We start from the raw sequence: 19,167 nt of genomic DNA, 5'->3' as shown, positions 1-19,167 counted from the left end.
CAAACCTTGCAGTCATCCTTTTTGATATCGAGCACTTCGAATTGCTGAGCCCCATTGATAAGAGAGGACTCCAGCAACGGCGTGCTTTCCAAACCAACTTTGTTCCTAAAATAATTCAGCATATGGCCAATCTATACCACAACAAACACACAGCAGGTTCCAAACGTATCATTCAATCGTATCGTTGGTGGTTTTCTTCTGTGGATAAAGGGTTTTCTTTTCTTTTTTACACTAAACTCTGTCATCGTGCACTCACCGCACACTCAAACTCATGAGCCATGGTCTGTGGTATGCCCTGAATCTCCTTCTGTGTGAAATTAACCGTCTCTAGTCAAGCATGAGAATTATACAGTAACGAGAAAGGTCCCTCTCCTTCCTGTGTGGATTTTGGCCTATCTGCCGTAGGCATCAGAATCAGGCCAATCCGCAAGAAAAACCAATATACACCAAAGGTGGGGCTAAGACGGCATCCTTAATTTCAGCCCACTCAAGAGAGCAAAGGAGAGGCAGGTAGGGAGTTGTCACTAACACTCATCTATATTAAGGCTGATGAACTCCTGTATACACTTCCTGTACTGGAGCTCAGTGGGGCTGTTGCTGGGATATTGACCTGGTTGTCCGAAGGGTCCCTCGGCTTCTCTCATTTCCTCGTTCATTCGAGCCAAACGCAGCCTAGAGGGAGAAAGAGGGAAGAGGTTTTATTATCCTTTACTGACAGATAAGGGGATTGCTCTGAAAGCTGGGCCTAGCCCCAGATCAAGCCGCAACATCCCTGGAGGTAGGCAACACTTACAAGGTGACTATGTCTGCATTGGCTGCCTGGACTGCGATGCTGAGAGGATCCTGGCCATCCTCATCCACCGCATGCTGGTTGGCGCCTCGCTTTAAGAACAAGCAGACCTGGCTGCAAATGGGAAATGAAAGACATCAGAGGAGAAATACAATTTCCAAGGCCGAGATCTGGACCACAACAGTTGCCCTGCATTGTTGGGGGGGGGTGCTGTGGTTCTCATGTGATAGTTTGCTCTCCTTACAGGGGAAGAGCTCCCACTCAGATCAGTGTACAGGAGCAACGGATGTCAGAGCTAAGGCCCATGTGGGTCTCTGCACAAATGACAGTGAGTGAATGGGGACCAAAACCCTATAGCCCCACTCAGATGGTGACATCAGATCCTATGCAGTGTGGTAAATGGTGCTGGCATATTCACAGGGGTGAATTTCACCCCAAAGGGATACGTGTCCTCAGCAGCAGAGATGATCACATGTTTTGCCTAACTTCAAATGCACCCAAACATTGCGTAACCAAAAGTTCAACTCCAACTTTAACATCAGAGGGTTTTTACAGGGGAGGCTCATGTTCCACTTGGAAGATCTGGGAAATGGGAGCAGAGAAGGGGAAAGGGAACAAATAAATCCACTGGTGAAACACAGGGTGAAAAATGGTGCAGAGACTGGAGAGAATTTGGACTGGGACTGTCTCTATGTTTGTACAGCACCTAGCATAATAGGGTTCATGACTACACAAACAATAATAATAAATGTAGAGGACAGCTATGAATCAGAGCAGAGAAAGGAGTTAGAAATAGTCTAATGAAAAAATAAATCTACTCTGGGCCTGGTTCTCTTTTAATTTATACCGGTGTCAATCAGAAGTAATTCCACTGCAGTCAATGGAGAGAGACACAGATCAGAGTCACACCTACAGCATATAGGTCACCCGTTTAGATTTTTTAAAATTTAAAACTTAAAATTACTTAGGTATTTTTAGTGGTTCAATCTTAGACACTTAGTTCTCCCATATACCCTGACATATTCTTTCTGCAACATTCTCTATATCAGAGAAATGAAGCATATGGGGCTCCGTTTATGCCTACCTAGTTTATAGCGGGAACTGGGTTCTTTGATCCTTAACACACCGAACAGGGATTTTGTCCGTTAGCTAGAAAAATGTGTGATTTTCAAAAAACGGATTCACCAAAACCCAGCCCCTCCTGCCCACCGGGGCTCCTCGATCTGACCCAACCCGTGGGCTCGGGAGTGGGTTAGGACAGTGAGTGGGGGACTTACCCAGTGTGCCCCAGGTACGTGGCATGATGCAGAGGAGCCCGGCCCCGGATATCTCTTTGGTTAACATCTGCTCCATTCTGGAGTAAGAATTCGCAGGCTATCAAGGAGCCCTGTTTAAAAGAGGGAGAGAGACGTTTTGTTGGGTCCTGTTGCGTTGCTGGATTGCTGATAAAAGCCAAGGCTGCTCCAGGGAAAAGTCAATGGAGAGATGGACAAGCAAGAATAAATATCCCCTAAGCAGTTCCGGGAAGGTCTCCCTCCTTGTCTAACCAGGCTAGACTCTCTGAACCGTCTTCCCATCCCTTCGCCAAGAAAGGAAGGCTCCATTTCAGAGGGGGAGTTTCTAATTAGAAACAGCCAGCACTGGGCTTGGCGCCAGGTGACTTGCACACAGGTGATGTGCAGGCCTCCCTCTGCCAATGCACCATGAACTCAACTTCAGCACCCCCTGCTAGTCCAGCGCTGGCCCCCACCTGCCACTCAGCCAGGGCACCTCAATCCTGGCCTGCAGCACCCACTTTTATTCCAGGCCCAGCACTAGCCGTTTTGCAGTATGAACAAACAGCCTCTAATGCCACCAAACTAGGCACACTTGGCATCCGAGACAGATTTAAACGTAGGACTCCAGGGCATTAACCAACTGAATTATCAGCTGCTGCAGAACCGCTCCCCTCCTCCTCCCCCTCTCCTTCCCCAGGGTTTGTGCAGTCAGTGCTGGCAGTACTGCCTACCCCCATTACAGCTTGAATCAGAGGAGTTTTGTTTTCATCTTCATCATTCACCCAGTTGACCTCGGCACCATGCGCTAGAGCCTCGGCCATGACAGGCAGGTTCCTGGCCTGCGCTGCCTTGTAAATCAGCAAGCCAGGGTGCAGCTCCCGCAGGTCCTCCAGGTCTGAGGCCTCCTGATCTATCTCCGCCTCGCCGCTGGACTCCTCTGACTCTTCGCACTCTGGGGAGAAGGGAAGGGAGAGCGATGAGCCAACGGCACAGTCCCCCCCAACCTCAAGCTTCGCCAAGAGGCCTCCCGTGGTCCCATCCCGTATGCCCCTGGCTGGCCTTGGTGCCGTGTTTATTGATGGAGATCGTGCCCAGAGCGCACTGGGTGAAGGGGTGATCTCTTCCCCTCCTGGGGACCCTGGGTACGAATGGAGCAACTGACCCCACCAGGGAAGAAACTGGGCCGTGTGTGGGCAACTAGATCCATCCTTGCAGAACCTGTGGGGTGACGCCTTCTCTCTCTGGAGAGCCTGAGAATGAGGCGGGGGACCTGCTCCTTGCTTTGGGGCTGAGAGCACAACACACAGGATCTGCTTCTTGTGTGGTGCTGCTGTGGCAACGCCATGGGGAGATCACTACCCCACTGGCGAGCTGAAGACCCCTCCCTGATCGTTATGGAGGTGCGTTGCTTGGCAAACCCGTTCGCTCAAGTGCCCCCCGCCCCAACCTTTTGGTCACATGAGACAGGGTGGCGGGTGCCAATGCAAGATGACGCTGAGGCCCATCCGCTGTTGTGCCGGGCCTGCTGCATCATTCTCTCCCGTATCGCCGTCTGGGCATCGCACTCACCTTCCTCTGTGACGCTGTCCACCACCGACCCGAACACCAGGACGTCGGTGCTTCCATCCGTGCTGCCGCCCAGCCCGCTGTCGCTGCTCAGACCTGCGGGGCCAACAGAAGACAAACCGAGATCTTTTTAATAAGTGGGCAAGCCACAGAGCCTGCTCGTGGTGCAGCGGGGCCCTCGCCTCCCCGTGCTGCCCTGCATGCGCAAGGCGCCCCAGCATTCTCCACGGCATCTCCCTCTGGCACGAGCCCCCTGAGGGGATCCTGGAGGCTGGGAGGCAAGGAGCAGCAGCAGAGAGTGTTTGACAGCAGGATGTGCGGCGTCATAAGCCAATAAGGACAACCCTCGGCTTTTACTCTTAGCTGCCCCGGCTTCCCCTTCCTTAGTGCTTTCCCACCGCCCTCCAGGAGTCTCCGGCATGTGCTGACCCATCACTGCATGCGGTGAGTTCACTTGCCCAGCTCCCTGGGCTGTTAGCATTCAGAGTTCACGTCGTGCTTCATATTTTCCAGGAGCAACCCGGTCGCTAATTAACCCTCACAACACCCTCGCCCCCATGGCTGCTAAATATCACCCTGTGGGCAAATACATCACGGAAACTGAGGCACAAAGAGAATTAGCACTCCCTGCTGGTCAGAGAGAGAGAGAGAGCAACCTCTGCAAAAGCAGTACATCCCCTTCCGGTGCTGGGAGAGAAACCAGCAGCGGGGACTGGCACTGAGATGCCCGTCCCCGAGAAGGACTCGCCTCTTTCCCATCCATTCCTCAGAACTCATCACGACCCTGCAAGGCTCACCTCGCCCGCCGAGCCCCGTACCCCCTCACTCGCACCTTACTGGCTCTGGGCATGGCCACGCCAGGGGTAAAGAAGAATCATCTTCCCGAGTTTGTAATGAAACTCACTGCTCGGGTGCCCAGCCCAGCTGCTGGCAGAGTCACATGCCAGTCAGCCTGTCCCTCCCCACTAAGCCATCAGCAATCCATTGCATTCAGAAAAAAGGATTCAACCAGACAGTCCCCGACACTTTGCCCCCAAAAACATGAGTTGAGTCGCCCTTCCACACAGCCCCCAAAACAATATCCTGTGAACCCCACAAGGGCCATGGCTAACGCAAAAAGGAGACACCCGCTGGTCTGGAATGCCAGAGGCAGAGCAAGGCCAAGACCACTCAGCTCAGCCAATATATTCCATCTTGCCATGACACACACAAAGATATTCCAGTGCTGGTGCGCTCCTGAGTGTAGATTGCCAGTTAGGTTGAATAGTGCTGTATGGCAGATTTGTATACGGGCAATGCACCTTTAGGCACAAGATCGAGATCATCAAACTCATTTCACTTGTGACCTTGAAGCAGGATTTGAGCCCTAGTTGTCAAAGGCGTCCAAACTCCTTGGCCATAACTAAAGCGGGGACGGTAATTCTTAGCATATAATTTATTCGGTGAATTTTGCTTCTTTCCTTTTTTTCCATACTGTCCGTGAGTTTCTCAAATGTCTTCATTATTCAAAATTATTCATTGAAAAATGTCAGGGACTAATCCTTGGTCCCTGGATTGTATTGGATCAGTTCACTGCAGGTCAGGGATAACCAAAAGGCAAGCTGTTTTGATTGGACTACGCCGCAGAGAATGTTTCTATCCCTTTACTGGATGAGCATGGCTCTTCAGATGGCATCTCCAGTGTAAGAATTAAAATGTCACCTTCCGTGAATGTGCTGTAATGTTTTATTTTCAATTTGCTGCTTCGACAAATGTTCCTGCCAGCAAACTCATTGCAGTGTTTTGTAGAAAGCCAATGCACAAGAGAAGTGAATGCAGCCAACCAGACTGTTTTGTTAAAAATATGAACCAATGTTTGAAGAAAACCGTTTACAGTATTCACCAGCTCTGGCCAATACAGGCCCCAGTTCTGCAATCAGATACACACCTGTGCCTGCGTACAAGCTCTTTGGCTTCATACGGCATCCGTGAATGAGCAGGAGCCAGAATCCACTTCCCTGGGTATAAATGGGGGATCCGGGCCATGTGCGCCAAGGGTTAGGCTTCATTCTCAATAACATCAGTGCAAATAAAGAGTAACTCCAAAGAGGACAATGGAATTACTCCAGATTTACTCCAAGGTGAGTGAGCAGCACACGGCCCATAACATGTATACAGAATCTGCAAAAGCACTCGGTACTGAACTAACTCTGCTTCCACGGAATTCAGAGGTAAAACTCCCATTGCCTTCAGTGGGAGCAACGTTAGGCCAACGGTGAATGCTTTGGAATCTGCCAGCGCTAACCATGCTGGTAAAGGGATCGTTCAGTTTAGCTAAAAATTCTGAATCCATGAATTCCCTGAAAACTAGTTTTCCCTGCTAGTTGCTAAAGCATCTTTAAAGCCCTGACTCAGCAAAGCACTAATGCGTGCACTTAACTGATTTCTGCAGGACTTAACATGTATTTCAAGTTAAGCATGTGCTTTGCTGAATCAGGGCCTAAAAAACTTCAGCTGTTAGCCTTATTAGAATATCTACCTATCTATGGTTTTCCTAAGGCAGTGGTTTTCAACCTGTGGTCTGTGGACCATTGGCGGTCCGCAGACTATGTCTAAGGGGTCCATGAAAGGTTGTCGTTACCATAAAACAGTAGTTTTCAACCTGAAGCCCGCGGGCCCGTGGAGGGTCGCAAATTATGGCGAAGATTTCCAAAGGGGACAACACCTCCATTTGAAATTTTTTAGGGGTCCGCAAATGAAAAAAGGTTGAAACCACTGTCCTAAGGTAGTTATCCCAGTGGTATCTGAGTTCCAATGGTGGGATTGCAAAAAATACATCTAAGTTTTGGCTGGGACAAGTCATATCTGGGGATCTTTTGCTGCTAGCTGCTATGGTGTCACCTTACCTCCGTCCAGGAGGAACGGCATACCGCTCCCACCGGGACCAATGCCACTCCAGGGGCCAGCTGCCAGCTGGTGCTGCATAGAGATGTGGCTGGCACCTAAGAGGAAGGCGGACGGAATGTGAGGGGAGTTAATCGTCACAAACACACAAAAAAAAAAAGTTAGCAGTAAGACTTGCTAAAAAAAAAAAAAAAAAGAAACAGCCGGTGAAATGCACAGGTTGGGGCTAAAGAGCGCGGAAAAAAATCCCATTCACCAAAATACCAACGCCTGGGATTGACTGGAAAGAGATTTAAAAAGAAAAAAAAACCAGTGCAATAAAAAGGGAAGTAGGGCAGGGTTTGTGCAAGTAACTCCCCATCACTCTCTTGAAATATTTACCCCGGTGTATGTGTGATTTGGTCACCTCTCCAGTGAGACAGATACCTTGCCGTTGGTCTGGTACAATGCACATGCCCTAGAAGAGGTAGGAGGCAAAAACAGGCCAAGAGCAGAGTTGTGTTATTTGTACTTACTGCGTGGTCCTGAGCCGGCGCCAGTGTCAAAGTACGAGAAGAGGGAGTCCAGCTCGTCTGGGCAGAAGAGAGAGTCTCGCCGGAATTTCCTCTCCAGAGTGGCAGCTGTTTGCAAAGAGGGATTTTTAAATATGTTGGGGGTGGTGGGGGGAAAGACAATCCCCTGGTTGCATTTGTATTATCTGAGCCTGAAAGCTGAGCGTGCTTTAGAAGTGTGCAGATCTATGCAGATAAAAAAATGAGGAGCATGGAGAACATGATAAAATAACAACCATTCCATGACACTCTGGGCAGTTGGTAAGCCTAGGACTTCTATTCTGGGCCCGCTGAGTAAAAACAATAAAAGAGGTTTGAATCTAATGTCGTGGCATAAAGGAAATGGGCTAGAGAATAAGGAGCCGGCTGGTCACCCCAATGTAATGGTTCCATCCTCTACTCCTAAGAAGGTGTGTGAGGAAGATACACCTTGTTAGAAAATTCCACCGGTAACCTGTTCAGAGGACATGCTTGTGCAGCTGTAATAGGTTTGTATCCTCTGCAGGCCACAGCCACTAGGGGGAGACAGGAACACAGACACTTTATCAGGTCCTGCAGTAGAGGGCAGCATTACACACACACACAAAGTTGGGAGTGGAGAGACAACTGTAGCATATTATATAGGGGGAGAAATGAAGAGGGGTGGGTTCCCACCTGATGAGAGCGTGGCCGGCGATGCATTTCCTGCCTCGTGCCGGTATTTCCTGCGAGCCGTGGGTGCTTTTGTGGTGCTGTTGTGCCGCTGGCATTTCTTCATGCTCCACCGCCGGGCTTTCTGCTCGTTCTCTGCCAGGGCCTCCCCGGTAGGCAGCTTCTTGAGAAACTTTTTCTCTACATACTTGACCTTGATCCAGGCTTCTTTGTCTTGCCTGAGGGCAGGGCAGGAAAAGGGGTTTACTGTGCTGCCCGTGAGGGCGCGTGGCTCATTTAAACCTACCAACGAGAGAGCCCGGCGATCACGACTCTCTGCACCCTGAAAGCACATGATCTCCCAGGGCTCTGGGATAGTTCATGCCCCTGAAGCTCAGGCCAAATGCATCACCAGGCTTGCTCCTTAGCTTGGGTGATCAGGGCAGAGCACCCAGGGCCTGGTTCCCCGGAACCTTGGCCCTTGTGCAGCTGGAGTTGGTTGGATTTTACACTCACTTTGTAAATAACTACGTGAGAGGTGAGGCCAGGAAGAAACAGGGCCTAAGAGTCTGCCACTGATTCATTCCATGGCCTTGGGCATGTCACTAAAGGCAGAATCCTCCAACCTGGGGGCCAAAAGTCAGGCATCTAAGCAAATGGCCTGGTGTTTGAGATGCTGTGCAACTGCAGATCCCAGTAACGTGCAGGACATGCTCTGCAGCACCATAGCAGCAGCGTTCTGAAAAGGGCTGAAGGCAGAGGCCCGGGCCTGGCTGGGGAGACAGGAATGCCTTCCAAGGGACCAGCACTGTGGAGGGAGCGAAAGCTGAGGGAGGTGGACAGACCTAAAAATACTCCCTGTTTCCAAGGAGCAAAACTAACAGGCGGTGAGAACTGTTCAGAGCACCTTGTTCTCCACTGCAGTCAGCAGCAGGCCGTGCTGTGTAACTGGCATGTGTTGGGCTGACCTGATCTCCATTTTCTACCACGCTTCTATGCAGCTCTGCTGACTCCCTGCTGGCCTCCTGGCCTGAACCTCAAAGACAGAGCTTGGGGGAGACATCCCCAAACCAGACGGAGAGCTGGCTGGGCTCCACTTACCTGGAGCTCCCTGCAGTGGGCTTCTTCAGTCCCAACTCTTCACATTGTGCCTCATAAATCTGGTTCATGGTGCTGTTCCCTAGCTCGCACATTAGCTGCGATACAACAAGTGAAGGGACAAAGCAGTCAGGAGAGCGGCCACCTTTTAGCTCACCCTCAGAGCCTCCCGCCCCCCACTTTCTCTGCCTTCTGGCCCTGAAAATCAGCACTCACTTTCAGTAACTCTGGCTCCCAGGAATCCAGTGTGAGAGAGCGGACTTTGGAACAGTGAACACCCAGGCTCCTAGAGAACCAAACGGGAGACAGAGATGGGTTATAGGCTTCAAAACAGACTCTGTACATCGCAACAGAACTGCTAGCAGATCACAGGCTGAATGAGGGCAAACCCAGTTCTTATGTATGGAGCGAAAGGCATCAATTTAGAGAAGGAGAGAATTACACGCATCCAGAACTGTCGCTCTCCTGGAGGGGTTCCCAGGTAATTCTTCAAATGAAAGAGGCACCCTGTTGAGTTATTTGTCACTGAATTATTTTTATTTTTATTCTCCCCACTTACAGTCTGTCCTAGGAATCCTGGAATGGAAATAGGTTTTCTTATTTGACATTTGTATTCCACCACTGCATGTGAGTGCTGGCTTGTGATTGTGGAGTTGTTTGTGAGAGCTGGGTTGTGAATGTGGAGTTGTTTGTGAGAGCTGGGTTGCACACACATGGTTTGTTATCATAGGGGATGCTAATAATAATAATGATTTGCACATATATAGCACCTTTCACCCAAGAATCTTAAAGCACTTTACAAAAGCGTGCAAGGATTATCCCCATTTTAGAAATGTAGAAAGTAAGGCACAGACAGGGTAAGTAAGTGACTTCCCCAGAGTCACAGAGTAAGTCAGTAGCAGTTGGGAACAGAGTCTAGATCTCCCGACTCTAAGTTTTAACCACTAAGTTATTAATAAATTCTAAGATAGGGTAGCTAACAGTAGAGATAGTAACACCTTCTATAACTGCTGGAGATTTCATTGGTTTAGTGTCTGTAAAATGCTTTGTAGGAAAAAATCACTAAGTACTTTTACCACAGCCAAGAGACTACATTTATGGTTATTGGTAGTGGGCTTTGTTCTGGATCCTTTGTATATATCCATGCTATATATGCTGTAGATAGAAAATAATACATAGGCATGGGCATACAGAAAGTATATAGTACCTGTAGAATGTGTGTGTGTGTCTCTCTCTCTCTCACACACACACACGTTCTGTGTCTTTTGAACCTGACTGTGTACATCTGATAGACCAGCTCCAATGCAGGCATCCCTCAGAGGCAGACCCTCCGTACCTGTGGATCCCAGAGCACTCGATGCACAGCAGAATGCCCAGGTTGATGCTGGCCCATCGGGGATCTGCCTGGCCGCAGTCACAGCACTGGTCATTTCCGGGGATGCTCTGGACCCTCTGCAGGATGGTCTCCCCCTTCATATTGCGTTCCCGGGAGTCAGTGGCAGAGTCGATGCTGCTAGTGGAAGGGGAGGCAGTTCGGTCCAGTCTCTGCAGAGAGAGAAGGGGACTCGCTGTATGTACTGCAACACAGCTTCTGCCCACTGACAGGTCCTGGGAGTTACGGTGGGGGCTGTCAGGGTGAGGGGTCAGCTATGATTACCTCTGCCATTCCACGGGGACACTCGAATCATCCTGGGAAGCACTGGGGGGGAGCATTAAAATTCCAGTGTGGGCTTTTTCTACGACCGTCACAGGTGAAAAGTGTCAGCTGGACAAACCTAAGCTTGTGTCGGCCAAGGGACGGGGAGGGATGAGGACACACCGATCCCAAATCTGCATTTGGGCATGTGAATGAACAGTTTAAGTGTGAATCTTTCACCTGTGCTACTGCCTTCTGCCACCAGATGGTATTACCAAGTGCACCCTCCCACCCCTGCCAGTAATGCACACCAAGGCAAGCAGCACCCAAATGATTGCACGGTGTGTCTTGTGCTTTGTGTTTGTCTCGTCTTACCTAGAGACTGCACTGCCCTCAGCGGGCCTCAGTGGAGTACAGCCCCGCACCACAGGGACTCTCTGGAGGACAGGAGAAAGGTGGAGGCTTCTGGACTGCACTCCGTGGGCCGCGCTCCCCTGGCTTTGTAAAGCTTGGCTTTGGGTTGGCGCTGCCATCAGCTCCACACCAAGGGCAGAGGAGCGTTTTAGGGCCATGCACGCCCAGGAGTGGCGCTGTGACAGATTGTGACTCACTTCAATGTAGCAGCTGTCCGGGCTCTCTCGGTAAGCGGAGGCGATGCTGGCCTGTACCGCTTGGATCCAGGCCTGGCGCAGCTTCTCCGAGTCAGCCTGCAGCATGCAGTTCCTGGGTGGGGGGGGAGGCATAAGAGAAGCTGGTTGGCATGAGAACGAAGGGCTTGGGGTCGGGAGTCTGGGAAGCCACGGCACGATGAGGTGCCTGAATGTATGACCAGCCTCACCGCCTGGCGTCACCAAGGGTGACAGTGATATGGTTTGGAGGTGCATGGTAAGGATGTGAAGTTCCCAGACATGACCTGGGACAAAATTAACCTCAGAGAAGCCCTCCCTCCACACCCCGCCCCAGATCATTAAAGCAGCTCTGCTTGCGCCCTGGGGTATATATAGAGTGGGTGGAAAACAGGAATGTGACCGTTCCTCTCCTCAGCGCGCGCCTCTGTTTCCCTCACACCAGCTGTCCACTGCCCACAATGCAGCTCTCATTAGGTTTCAGAGTAAGCAGCTCGGTGAGGCCCCTCCCACCCCCATCTCCAGCGGCGCAGTGAGGGCCGAGTGCTCCTCGCAGCTCCACGCAGCCTGAGTAACGAGCCCCCCCTCAGCCCGTTCCTGGGATACTCAGCCCCTCCGTTATGGGGTGACAGCACTACAGAGGGGAAATGCTTTATGGATGCCACCAACCACACACACACACATCTCGGCATCCCCTCACCACACACTCCCCCCACTTGCAACCCTCCCCATGTACAGGCCCCTATTCCCACCCCATATGCTCCCCCATTGCCTCCCCCCACAAATCTTCCTTCCTCCCACATGCTGCTCCACCTCTCCCCGCACAAGTTCCCTCCCTCCTCAGCCCCCGACATCCTCCCTCACACACCACATGCTTCCTCCTCCTGCACCCACACGCACTCCCCCTCTGCCATCCTCCTACTGTTTCACTCCTTCCCCCTTCCCTCCCACACGGGCTCCCTCTGATCTGATGCTTTTCATGCAACCAGCAACCAACTGCTAATTGGGCAGCCATGCTGGTGACTCAGCACTTTGTGAGGGAAAGCAGCCAGGCAGCCCAGAGCCTTATAAATTCCCTTCCCGCATTATTCAGCAGCGACGCGGAGCTGCTTCAGGACAGCAAACACGCTCAGCATCTCACTGAAAAAAATCGCCAGCTGGGGATATTCACTCTCCTGTCTCTGCCCTTTCCACCCTCCCCTCTTGGGGGAAAAACATCTCTCTGGTTTCTCCCCATGGAAACACGACAGACCTCCAGGGATGTCCCTATCACACCAGACCCTTCCAGTAGGTCACTCGTACCAATCAGGACACGCTCTTCCTTGCTTTCTGGTTCAAAGTCCTGGGGGCAGTGAAGGTATTTCCTATTCGTTCTTGTCGATCAATAGAGACAGAATCCCAGATCTGAGCAGCCCCTAGGTCAGCGGTCCTCAGCCCGTGGCCGGCGGGCCGCTTGCGGCCCAGTCACCATGCAGCTGTGACATCCTCAGGGCTGTGCAGGTAGTATATACATTGTGTGGATGCAGCACACAGAGAGGCTGCATATGCAGCCCCAATGGTACATAGGTTGAGAACCACTGCCCTAGGTATAGGAGTCCTTGGAACCCAAACCCAGATTTGGATCTGAATTTCACATATGGCCCCTCTGGGGTTCCACCAAAACCCTAGATCTGAATCCTTCCCTCCACTTTGAACTTTGGCCTATCCGATGCGGACTCTGGCTCATATAGTCAGATCTAGACGCTTCAGCTGAGGCCTAGGTCTGGAGATGCTGCGTTCAGGTCCACTAGGCCATCACAGTTCTTGGTAGGACTGCAACTCTGAGTGCAGGCAAGGAGGTCCCCAGGTCAGAATTTACTTGCTGGTTGTCTTACAGCTCCATGCACAGTCACAGCATTGCATTCTGCGGTTAAGAGCCACAAAACTTACTTGGTAGGTGAGACGACCTCAAAGCAAAATCTTCTCTCTATGTCTTCGCAGGGCTTGACGGTACAAAGCCGCAGGTCTTCCACCACCACCGTGAGGACATCCTGAAAAAAGGAGAGTGGATGACTGTACACTCTGCTCTGAATCCCCATCCTATTCAGACCTTCCAGAGATCTCTTCCCCTTCTCACCCCCTTGTCCCTTGTGCTGATTCCTCTGAGCCAGGGCTGTCAAAGTTATCTGGCCACAAGGGCCATTTAAGACAAAATTGTTCACTTGTAAACTGTAAAAAATATACATCATATTAAAGGGACAGCACAATGGTGCAGCTTTCACTTACTCACTTTCTATACCCCCTTAATACTCCGGGGGCTGGGAGCGCTCTGGCTGGCAGTGTTCTGGGGGCAGGGCGGACCAATGCTTGGCACTGGGGTGGGCCAGCAGTGCTTGGGGCGGGCCACAAAAATATGTTTGCTCTGAGTGAACCTCAGAAGACTTGGCACTGTCTCTGAACCAGCAAATCTTTGGTCTGCAAGATGGGGCGGGCAAATCTCATGACTACTGGTTCTCTCATGAAGTTTCTGGTGCTTCCAGCTTATGGCCAGGCTGGGAATACTTTGAGGACAGGCTATCTTGTGGTATTTTAGCATACCCCAAACCAGCAGGAACCCCAAAGAGCAGGGACATAAAATAAACATAAGGAACAAGCCAACTGAAGCTTTTCAAAACTCAAGACACATTGTATATGAGTTTTGGACATAGGGTCTTGTTCAGGGGAGGGGAGGGAAACTGTGTGTGTGTGTTGGTGCAGGGGTAGGTGGGATCATCTTGTATATAAGCCAGATTGCCCATCCCTGGACTTGATTCCCTACCAAATCCAGGAGATCACAATCAACAGAACTGGAGACTGTTCTTCAGTGAGTGTCAGGCTACCACATCCTATCATGCTGACCAATGTTGTCTCATTGTTTCCTTGTACTCTCCCATCTGTCTGTCTGAAGCCATTTGTTGCCTCCTGTCTGATACTGAGACTGCAAAATCATTGGGGCAAAGGCTGTGTCTTTGTTCTGTGTTTGTACAGTGCCTAGCACAATGGAGTGCGGCCCATGACTGGGGCTCCCCGGTGTTACAATAATACAAATTAATAATAGTAATGCCGCAGCTTGGGAATTACCAGTCCAGAGAGAAGTCCCACAGACTCTGCCATTGTGCTGGATTTCAGTGTGTGACAGTGCTGTCTCCTCCTGCACCTTTTCCTCTCAGACAGACAAAAGGGTAACCAAGCCCACTTTCTGAGCCCTGCCGATTTAGCAGACCATAATCCTCCAGCGCGGTGGAGAAGGAGCCCGTGCAATGCAAGCGTGGGATACCAAACACTCAGCACATCCTCTCTCATTTACTCTGTTGAGCAGCAAGACTGGGTGGGGTCACTCAATACACCAGCTGCTGTCGTTTGGCTGTCAGAGCCCCCTGGGTTCTGAGTGTAATATTATCTGAGGGGAAATTTCAGACCAGGCTTGCTGTCAGACCTTCATCTGATCTGATTCTTCTTTCCCCCCATGGTGCCAAAGTCCCCAGAACAGCAGGAGATCGGACAAGTTGGCTAATCTGCTAATGCCATCTGAGATATGCTCACTGACCTTTAGCTTCTTCTGGTATACCAGCTGGCTGTTCTGGATGGAGAACCACCTCCTGAGGAGAGAGAGGAAAGACAGAGACATCAGAGCAAGTGAACAGAGCTAATGCTCAGGGGTGAGATGCAGCCATCTTTCCCCCCTGCAGAAGAGGACAACTCCTCTGCACTTACAACCTATGCCATTTGATTTTAGGGCATGTGGGAAATACCAGTGTGGTGATAAGACTTATTTTCCATCTGAGAATTAAGGAAGTGCTTTGCAGTGTTAATGAATTATTGTATTTGGCAAGGAGACATGGGGGTGAGCAGTGTCCTAGATACTTCTGGAGAAACATGTACATACAGGAAGAAAGAAAGATCGGGAGAGATAACATCGGAGTCATACACTTTGTTTCTTAGTAGGCCAAGCCTCCCACTCCCCGTTTGGGAGTTTGTGGTGGGGGCGAAAGGGGAAAGACCTGGCTGAGAGGATTGGTCAGAGTGGGGAAGACAGAGCTGCCTTGGGGGGAAGGGGCAGGCCAGGCATTGGAGGGGAGGGCAATCCAGCAGCCTGATTACAACTAAATATCAGCACCACCGGGTGCCCATTTGGTGCTTCAGGCAGAGGATGCTCTCTGGAGCCTGCGCCCTAACCCCAACCTTTAACCCCGAACCCTAAGATCACTGCCTTTCCCCTGTATCCACAGTGACTCTGCTGCCCAGCCCCAGGCATCTGTGAGGTCACTGCCTCAACCACGTATCCCGAGTGATTTTGCTCCCCATCCACGTTCTATGTGAGATCACTGCCCCACCCCTGTATCTAGAGCTGACAGAATCATAACAATTAGATTAGTGGAAATCAGGCCTTTCCGGTTTTCTGACAGTCACCAAAATCCATAAGGTTCTGCCCATCTACAACATTCCCCGAAATGTGCAAATTCATCAGCTGCCCTCTTCACAAGTTACCCCATTACAGACAGACAGACAGAGAAATGGCACTGAGTTGAGTGTAAGGCCGCACTTCACATGGTCGAACACCTCTTGACCCCCACGGGGCATCGTGAGGCCCATCCATCCTCCACGCCACGGGTTCCCTATAGCACATATCACCATGGAATTGAAGAGCGCTTTACAGTTGGGGAAACTAAGGCACACGCGCACAGATTAAGTGCTTTGCCCTAGGCCACAAAGAGTATCAGAGTTGCAATTATAACCCAGAAGTTCTCACTTCATTCCTGCGATTTAGCCACAAGGACCCTCTTTTGCCTCTTGGGGATGAGGGAACTGACAGCAATCCATATTGTTACATTCCAAGGAGGCTGTGTTGAAATATCTATACACGTAGCAGGGCGAGGAAAGATTTCAAAAGCCTTGAATCTGGATATTTTGGCTGGCATAAGAATAAGTCAAACTCCCACATTGTTTTGGGTCACTGGTGTTTAATACAAACTGTGTGGACCAGATTTTCGAAGGAGACTCCTAAATTGTGTCTACAAAATTTGTGGCCCTTCTGTTTGAGCTAACAAAACCCTGCACTTATTGCAAACCCTCTACATTATGTTCCTAGGGTTACTTGTTAAGTATGGGCATCTGAGTCAGTCTGAAATGACTACAGGGTTTGGATAGTTGTGGGGAAGAAACCATGCTGCAGCTGTGCGATAGACGGTGGATTGTTTAAAGCAGGTATCACACGCTCGACATGCAAAGGAACTTGGTACCCTGGGAAAATGAGGCAAGAGAGGATTCTATTTTCAGCTTCTTTGCCAAGCCATTGCTCAGAGATAAAAGGCGCCCATAGTAAAGGAGTTGATGCGTCTGCCAGAAAACAGAGCAGCGCAGGAGACTCAAGGCCATTCTACCTGCTTGGAAGCCCCCTTTGATCAGCCTGTGAGCGTGTTTGGATCTGCAGCTCTTTGAGCTCCACCTGCTGACAGCCATTCTCTCCAGCAGCGGCACTGACATATTCTCAAGCAGCTCTGCTGTCACATGAAGTGGAGGAAGGTTCTCTTCTCAGCTATTTGATTTTAGGTGTTGCTCCTCACAGCTCTGTGTCTCCTCCTCTTTGGTTTCTTGGATGGGGAATTAGCTTCCAGGGATGTGCTGGAAAAGGGAGCTCGATCTCATCCTGACCTCAGGGGGTCTTCTTCATCCAGTATCCTTCCCGGTACATTTCCAACAGGGACTTCTTCCCAGGGCCCTGGCAATCACAATGACATCTTCTCCTCCAGTGAGGGGAATATGGATGGCTGTGAATAGCTGGGATGTGGGGGGGGTGATATGAATGGCTGTGAATAGCTGGGATGGGCGTGGGGCACGGGGTACCTTTCTCAGAACTCCCATGGATCATCAGCAGGGGTGAGATGGTGACTTTATTAGAAACTTCCATCCTTGCCCCTAACGTCGATATCCTGTAATGTAGGAGCTCATCATTAACCAGACATATTCTGGAATGATGGGCTGGCCTCTTGCATCGGGCAGCCCAGCTCTGCTGAGTGAAAGACACTGCGGGAGAGCCTGATAACGAAGGCACAGCCCTGCATTGGAAATACTGACGGAAGAACCCTAAATGGTTCATCAGCTCAGCTCAGAGGAAGGACCTGTAGCTCCTAGGTTTGCAAGCACCATATCCAAACTTCTGTAGCACTGGGCTGAAAACCTTGCATGAACAGCTGTTCTCCTGCAGGAATCTGGCACTCTGGCTGCCGGTCCCTCAGAAAACCTTGGAGTGCAGAGAATGCATTTGAATCTCATGCAAATGGAAAGCACGGGGGTCAGGAACATTAGACAAACTGGTTTTGAAGAAAGGCAAGAAAGGTCCAGCTTGAGTCTGGGGTGAAGGTTTCAGGAGGGGGGGTTTACTCCATCTCTCCTGTCTCTAGGGATAAGAAACCAGAACCAAGAATTTCTGCACCAAAATACAGGGACATTGGTATTGTGACCTGCTTGGTTATTTCAAAGGGGCACATCTCCACCTAGCTGCAGAAATTACCCTGAACTTGGACAGACTGGTGACCTCTCAGTATGATATCATTTCGCTGCCCTGTTAGAGGGGAAAACCCAAGTGGGTCAAGGGGGCACGGATTTTATGCGCTAAGTACAGAATCCAGTGGTTTGAATTCTGCTCTCAGCTGCCTCGGCGTAAATCAGGCCCATTGATTATCCCTAAGGAAACTAGACACACACAAATATTGATTGAGGAAAGAACCTGAAACCCCCTTTGCTTGCACTTCACCTAAGTCCATAGGAGCTGGGGAGCCTCCTGAGCCGTGCAGAAGGCATTTATTAAACTGGTATTCCCATCATCTGAAATATCTGTAAATGACTGAAGGAAGGACCAGTGCCCAGAGGAACCAGATTGCCACTCCCAGCAGCACAGCTGACATTTCCAGGCTCCCACCTCACCCCCGGAGGGAGGTTTGATTCTAACAGCTCTCGAAAGCCACGCTTGTCCTGCTGTGTTACATGCTTCTCTTGATGGTTACAAGTTTACAGCTTTCCTGGGGCAAGACTCCAGCTGCTTTGTGTCCTATGTTCTCTGCACGAAGCCTGGTGGGTGTCCCAAGATGGAAGGCGCTTGGTGTCACGTTTGCTGGCATTTACCAAGATGCAGCAGGCCGCAAGATGCAGGCTCGCTACACTGGTCCAGCCCTTTAAGACTCGACTAGTTCTCAGCAAAGAAAGAACCAGGCTAATCCTAACGCAGGTAAAGTCTCCCACTGTACTGTTTCCACAGTGACCTTGGGCCCTGATGGCAGACTGCAGGAAGCTGGTAAAATAAAAATGTGATAACAAAAGATTTACTGATTTTCAGTAGGAGAGCTGAATGGTCGCACAAACATTTTCAGGGCCAGGAGAAGCCAGTTTATTTTGCAGACAGTCTTCACAACCTATAAAATACATAGCATCCATATCCTTTTACTGCATCTAAACATTTCTGTTTAGAACATGCCAGCATCACAGGACCTTTCCTCTGTGAAGTGAGTTCAACAGTTCAGCACACGAAGAGTTAAGTGATGCGGCGCTGACAGACGACTCTGCAGTAGGAATTCCCCATACTGAAATACTGTCCATCAACTCAACATCGCCTCGCTATTTGGGCCTGGCACTGATGAAGACACTTAAGCAAAGGATAGCACCTGCCAAGATATCTCAAAATCTGTAACGTGCCATGGCTATGTGTCCTGCCAGTCTGGAGATGCATTCAGAACCCCCATCCAGTCATCAATTGAGATACATGTTGTTACTTACCGATTCCATGTTTTGAAAGCATTGCTTGCTCTCTTGAACAGGTACCCTTCCATCACCACTCCATTGGGGGCATCAACGTTAAATTCCACCTTGGAGTCATCGTAGGAGAAATCCTGCAGATCAAAACATATTGAGACAACACATCAGGGGAGGATGGTGCTTCTCAGTGCCACAAGAACTACGGTGATGAGCATCGAAAAAATACCCAGATAAATGGGAAACTGGGATGTCAAAGCAGTACAGCAGTGTTAGGACCATGAGGGTATCCAGCAGGAAAATATATGAATACATATAAGAAGGTTTTGTAGTTGCTGGGGTTGTT

General features: G+C 50.3%; 1 protein-coding gene across 1 annotated transcript in view; it reads right to left on the bottom strand.

Moving 5' to 3' along the window:
- Positions 1 to 409: 409 nt before the first annotated feature.
- ACAP3 (ArfGAP with coiled-coil, ankyrin repeat and PH domains 3) overlaps positions 410 to 19,167 on the bottom strand; it is a 147,253-nt gene continuing 128,495 nt past the window's right edge. The window contains exons 11-24 of the mRNA XM_067567264.1: positions 18,846 to 18,958; positions 14,623 to 14,674; positions 12,987 to 13,087; positions 11,043 to 11,154; positions 10,132 to 10,340; positions 9,012 to 9,081; positions 8,799 to 8,893; positions 7,722 to 7,936; positions 7,032 to 7,136; positions 3,637 to 3,729; positions 2,799 to 3,019; positions 2,068 to 2,177; positions 794 to 904; positions 410 to 672 (exon numbers count right to left, since the gene is read on the bottom strand). Of these exons, the coding sequence (XP_067423365.1) occupies positions 525 to 672; positions 794 to 904; positions 2,068 to 2,177; positions 2,799 to 3,019; positions 3,637 to 3,729; positions 7,032 to 7,136; positions 7,722 to 7,936; positions 8,799 to 8,893; positions 9,012 to 9,081; positions 10,132 to 10,340; positions 11,043 to 11,154; positions 12,987 to 13,087; positions 14,623 to 14,674; positions 18,846 to 18,958 (1,755 nt within the window). The 3' untranslated portion in view covers positions 410 to 524. The remainder of the gene's footprint in view (positions 673 to 793; positions 905 to 2,067; positions 2,178 to 2,798; positions 3,020 to 3,636; positions 3,730 to 7,031; positions 7,137 to 7,721; positions 7,937 to 8,798; positions 8,894 to 9,011; positions 9,082 to 10,131; positions 10,341 to 11,042; positions 11,155 to 12,986; positions 13,088 to 14,622; positions 14,675 to 18,845; positions 18,959 to 19,167) is intronic.

This window comes from Emydura macquarii, unplaced genomic scaffold (genome assembly GCF_026122565.2).
Source record: "Emydura macquarii macquarii isolate MOO-44397 ecotype Brisbane River unplaced genomic scaffold, CSIRO-AGI_Emac_v2 contig_2768, whole genome shotgun sequence".
NCBI lineage: Eukaryota > Metazoa > Chordata > Testudines > Chelidae > Emydura > Emydura macquarii.
The sequence above is the reverse complement of the archived record's forward strand: the minus strand, read 5'-3'. Positions and strand labels throughout refer to the sequence as shown.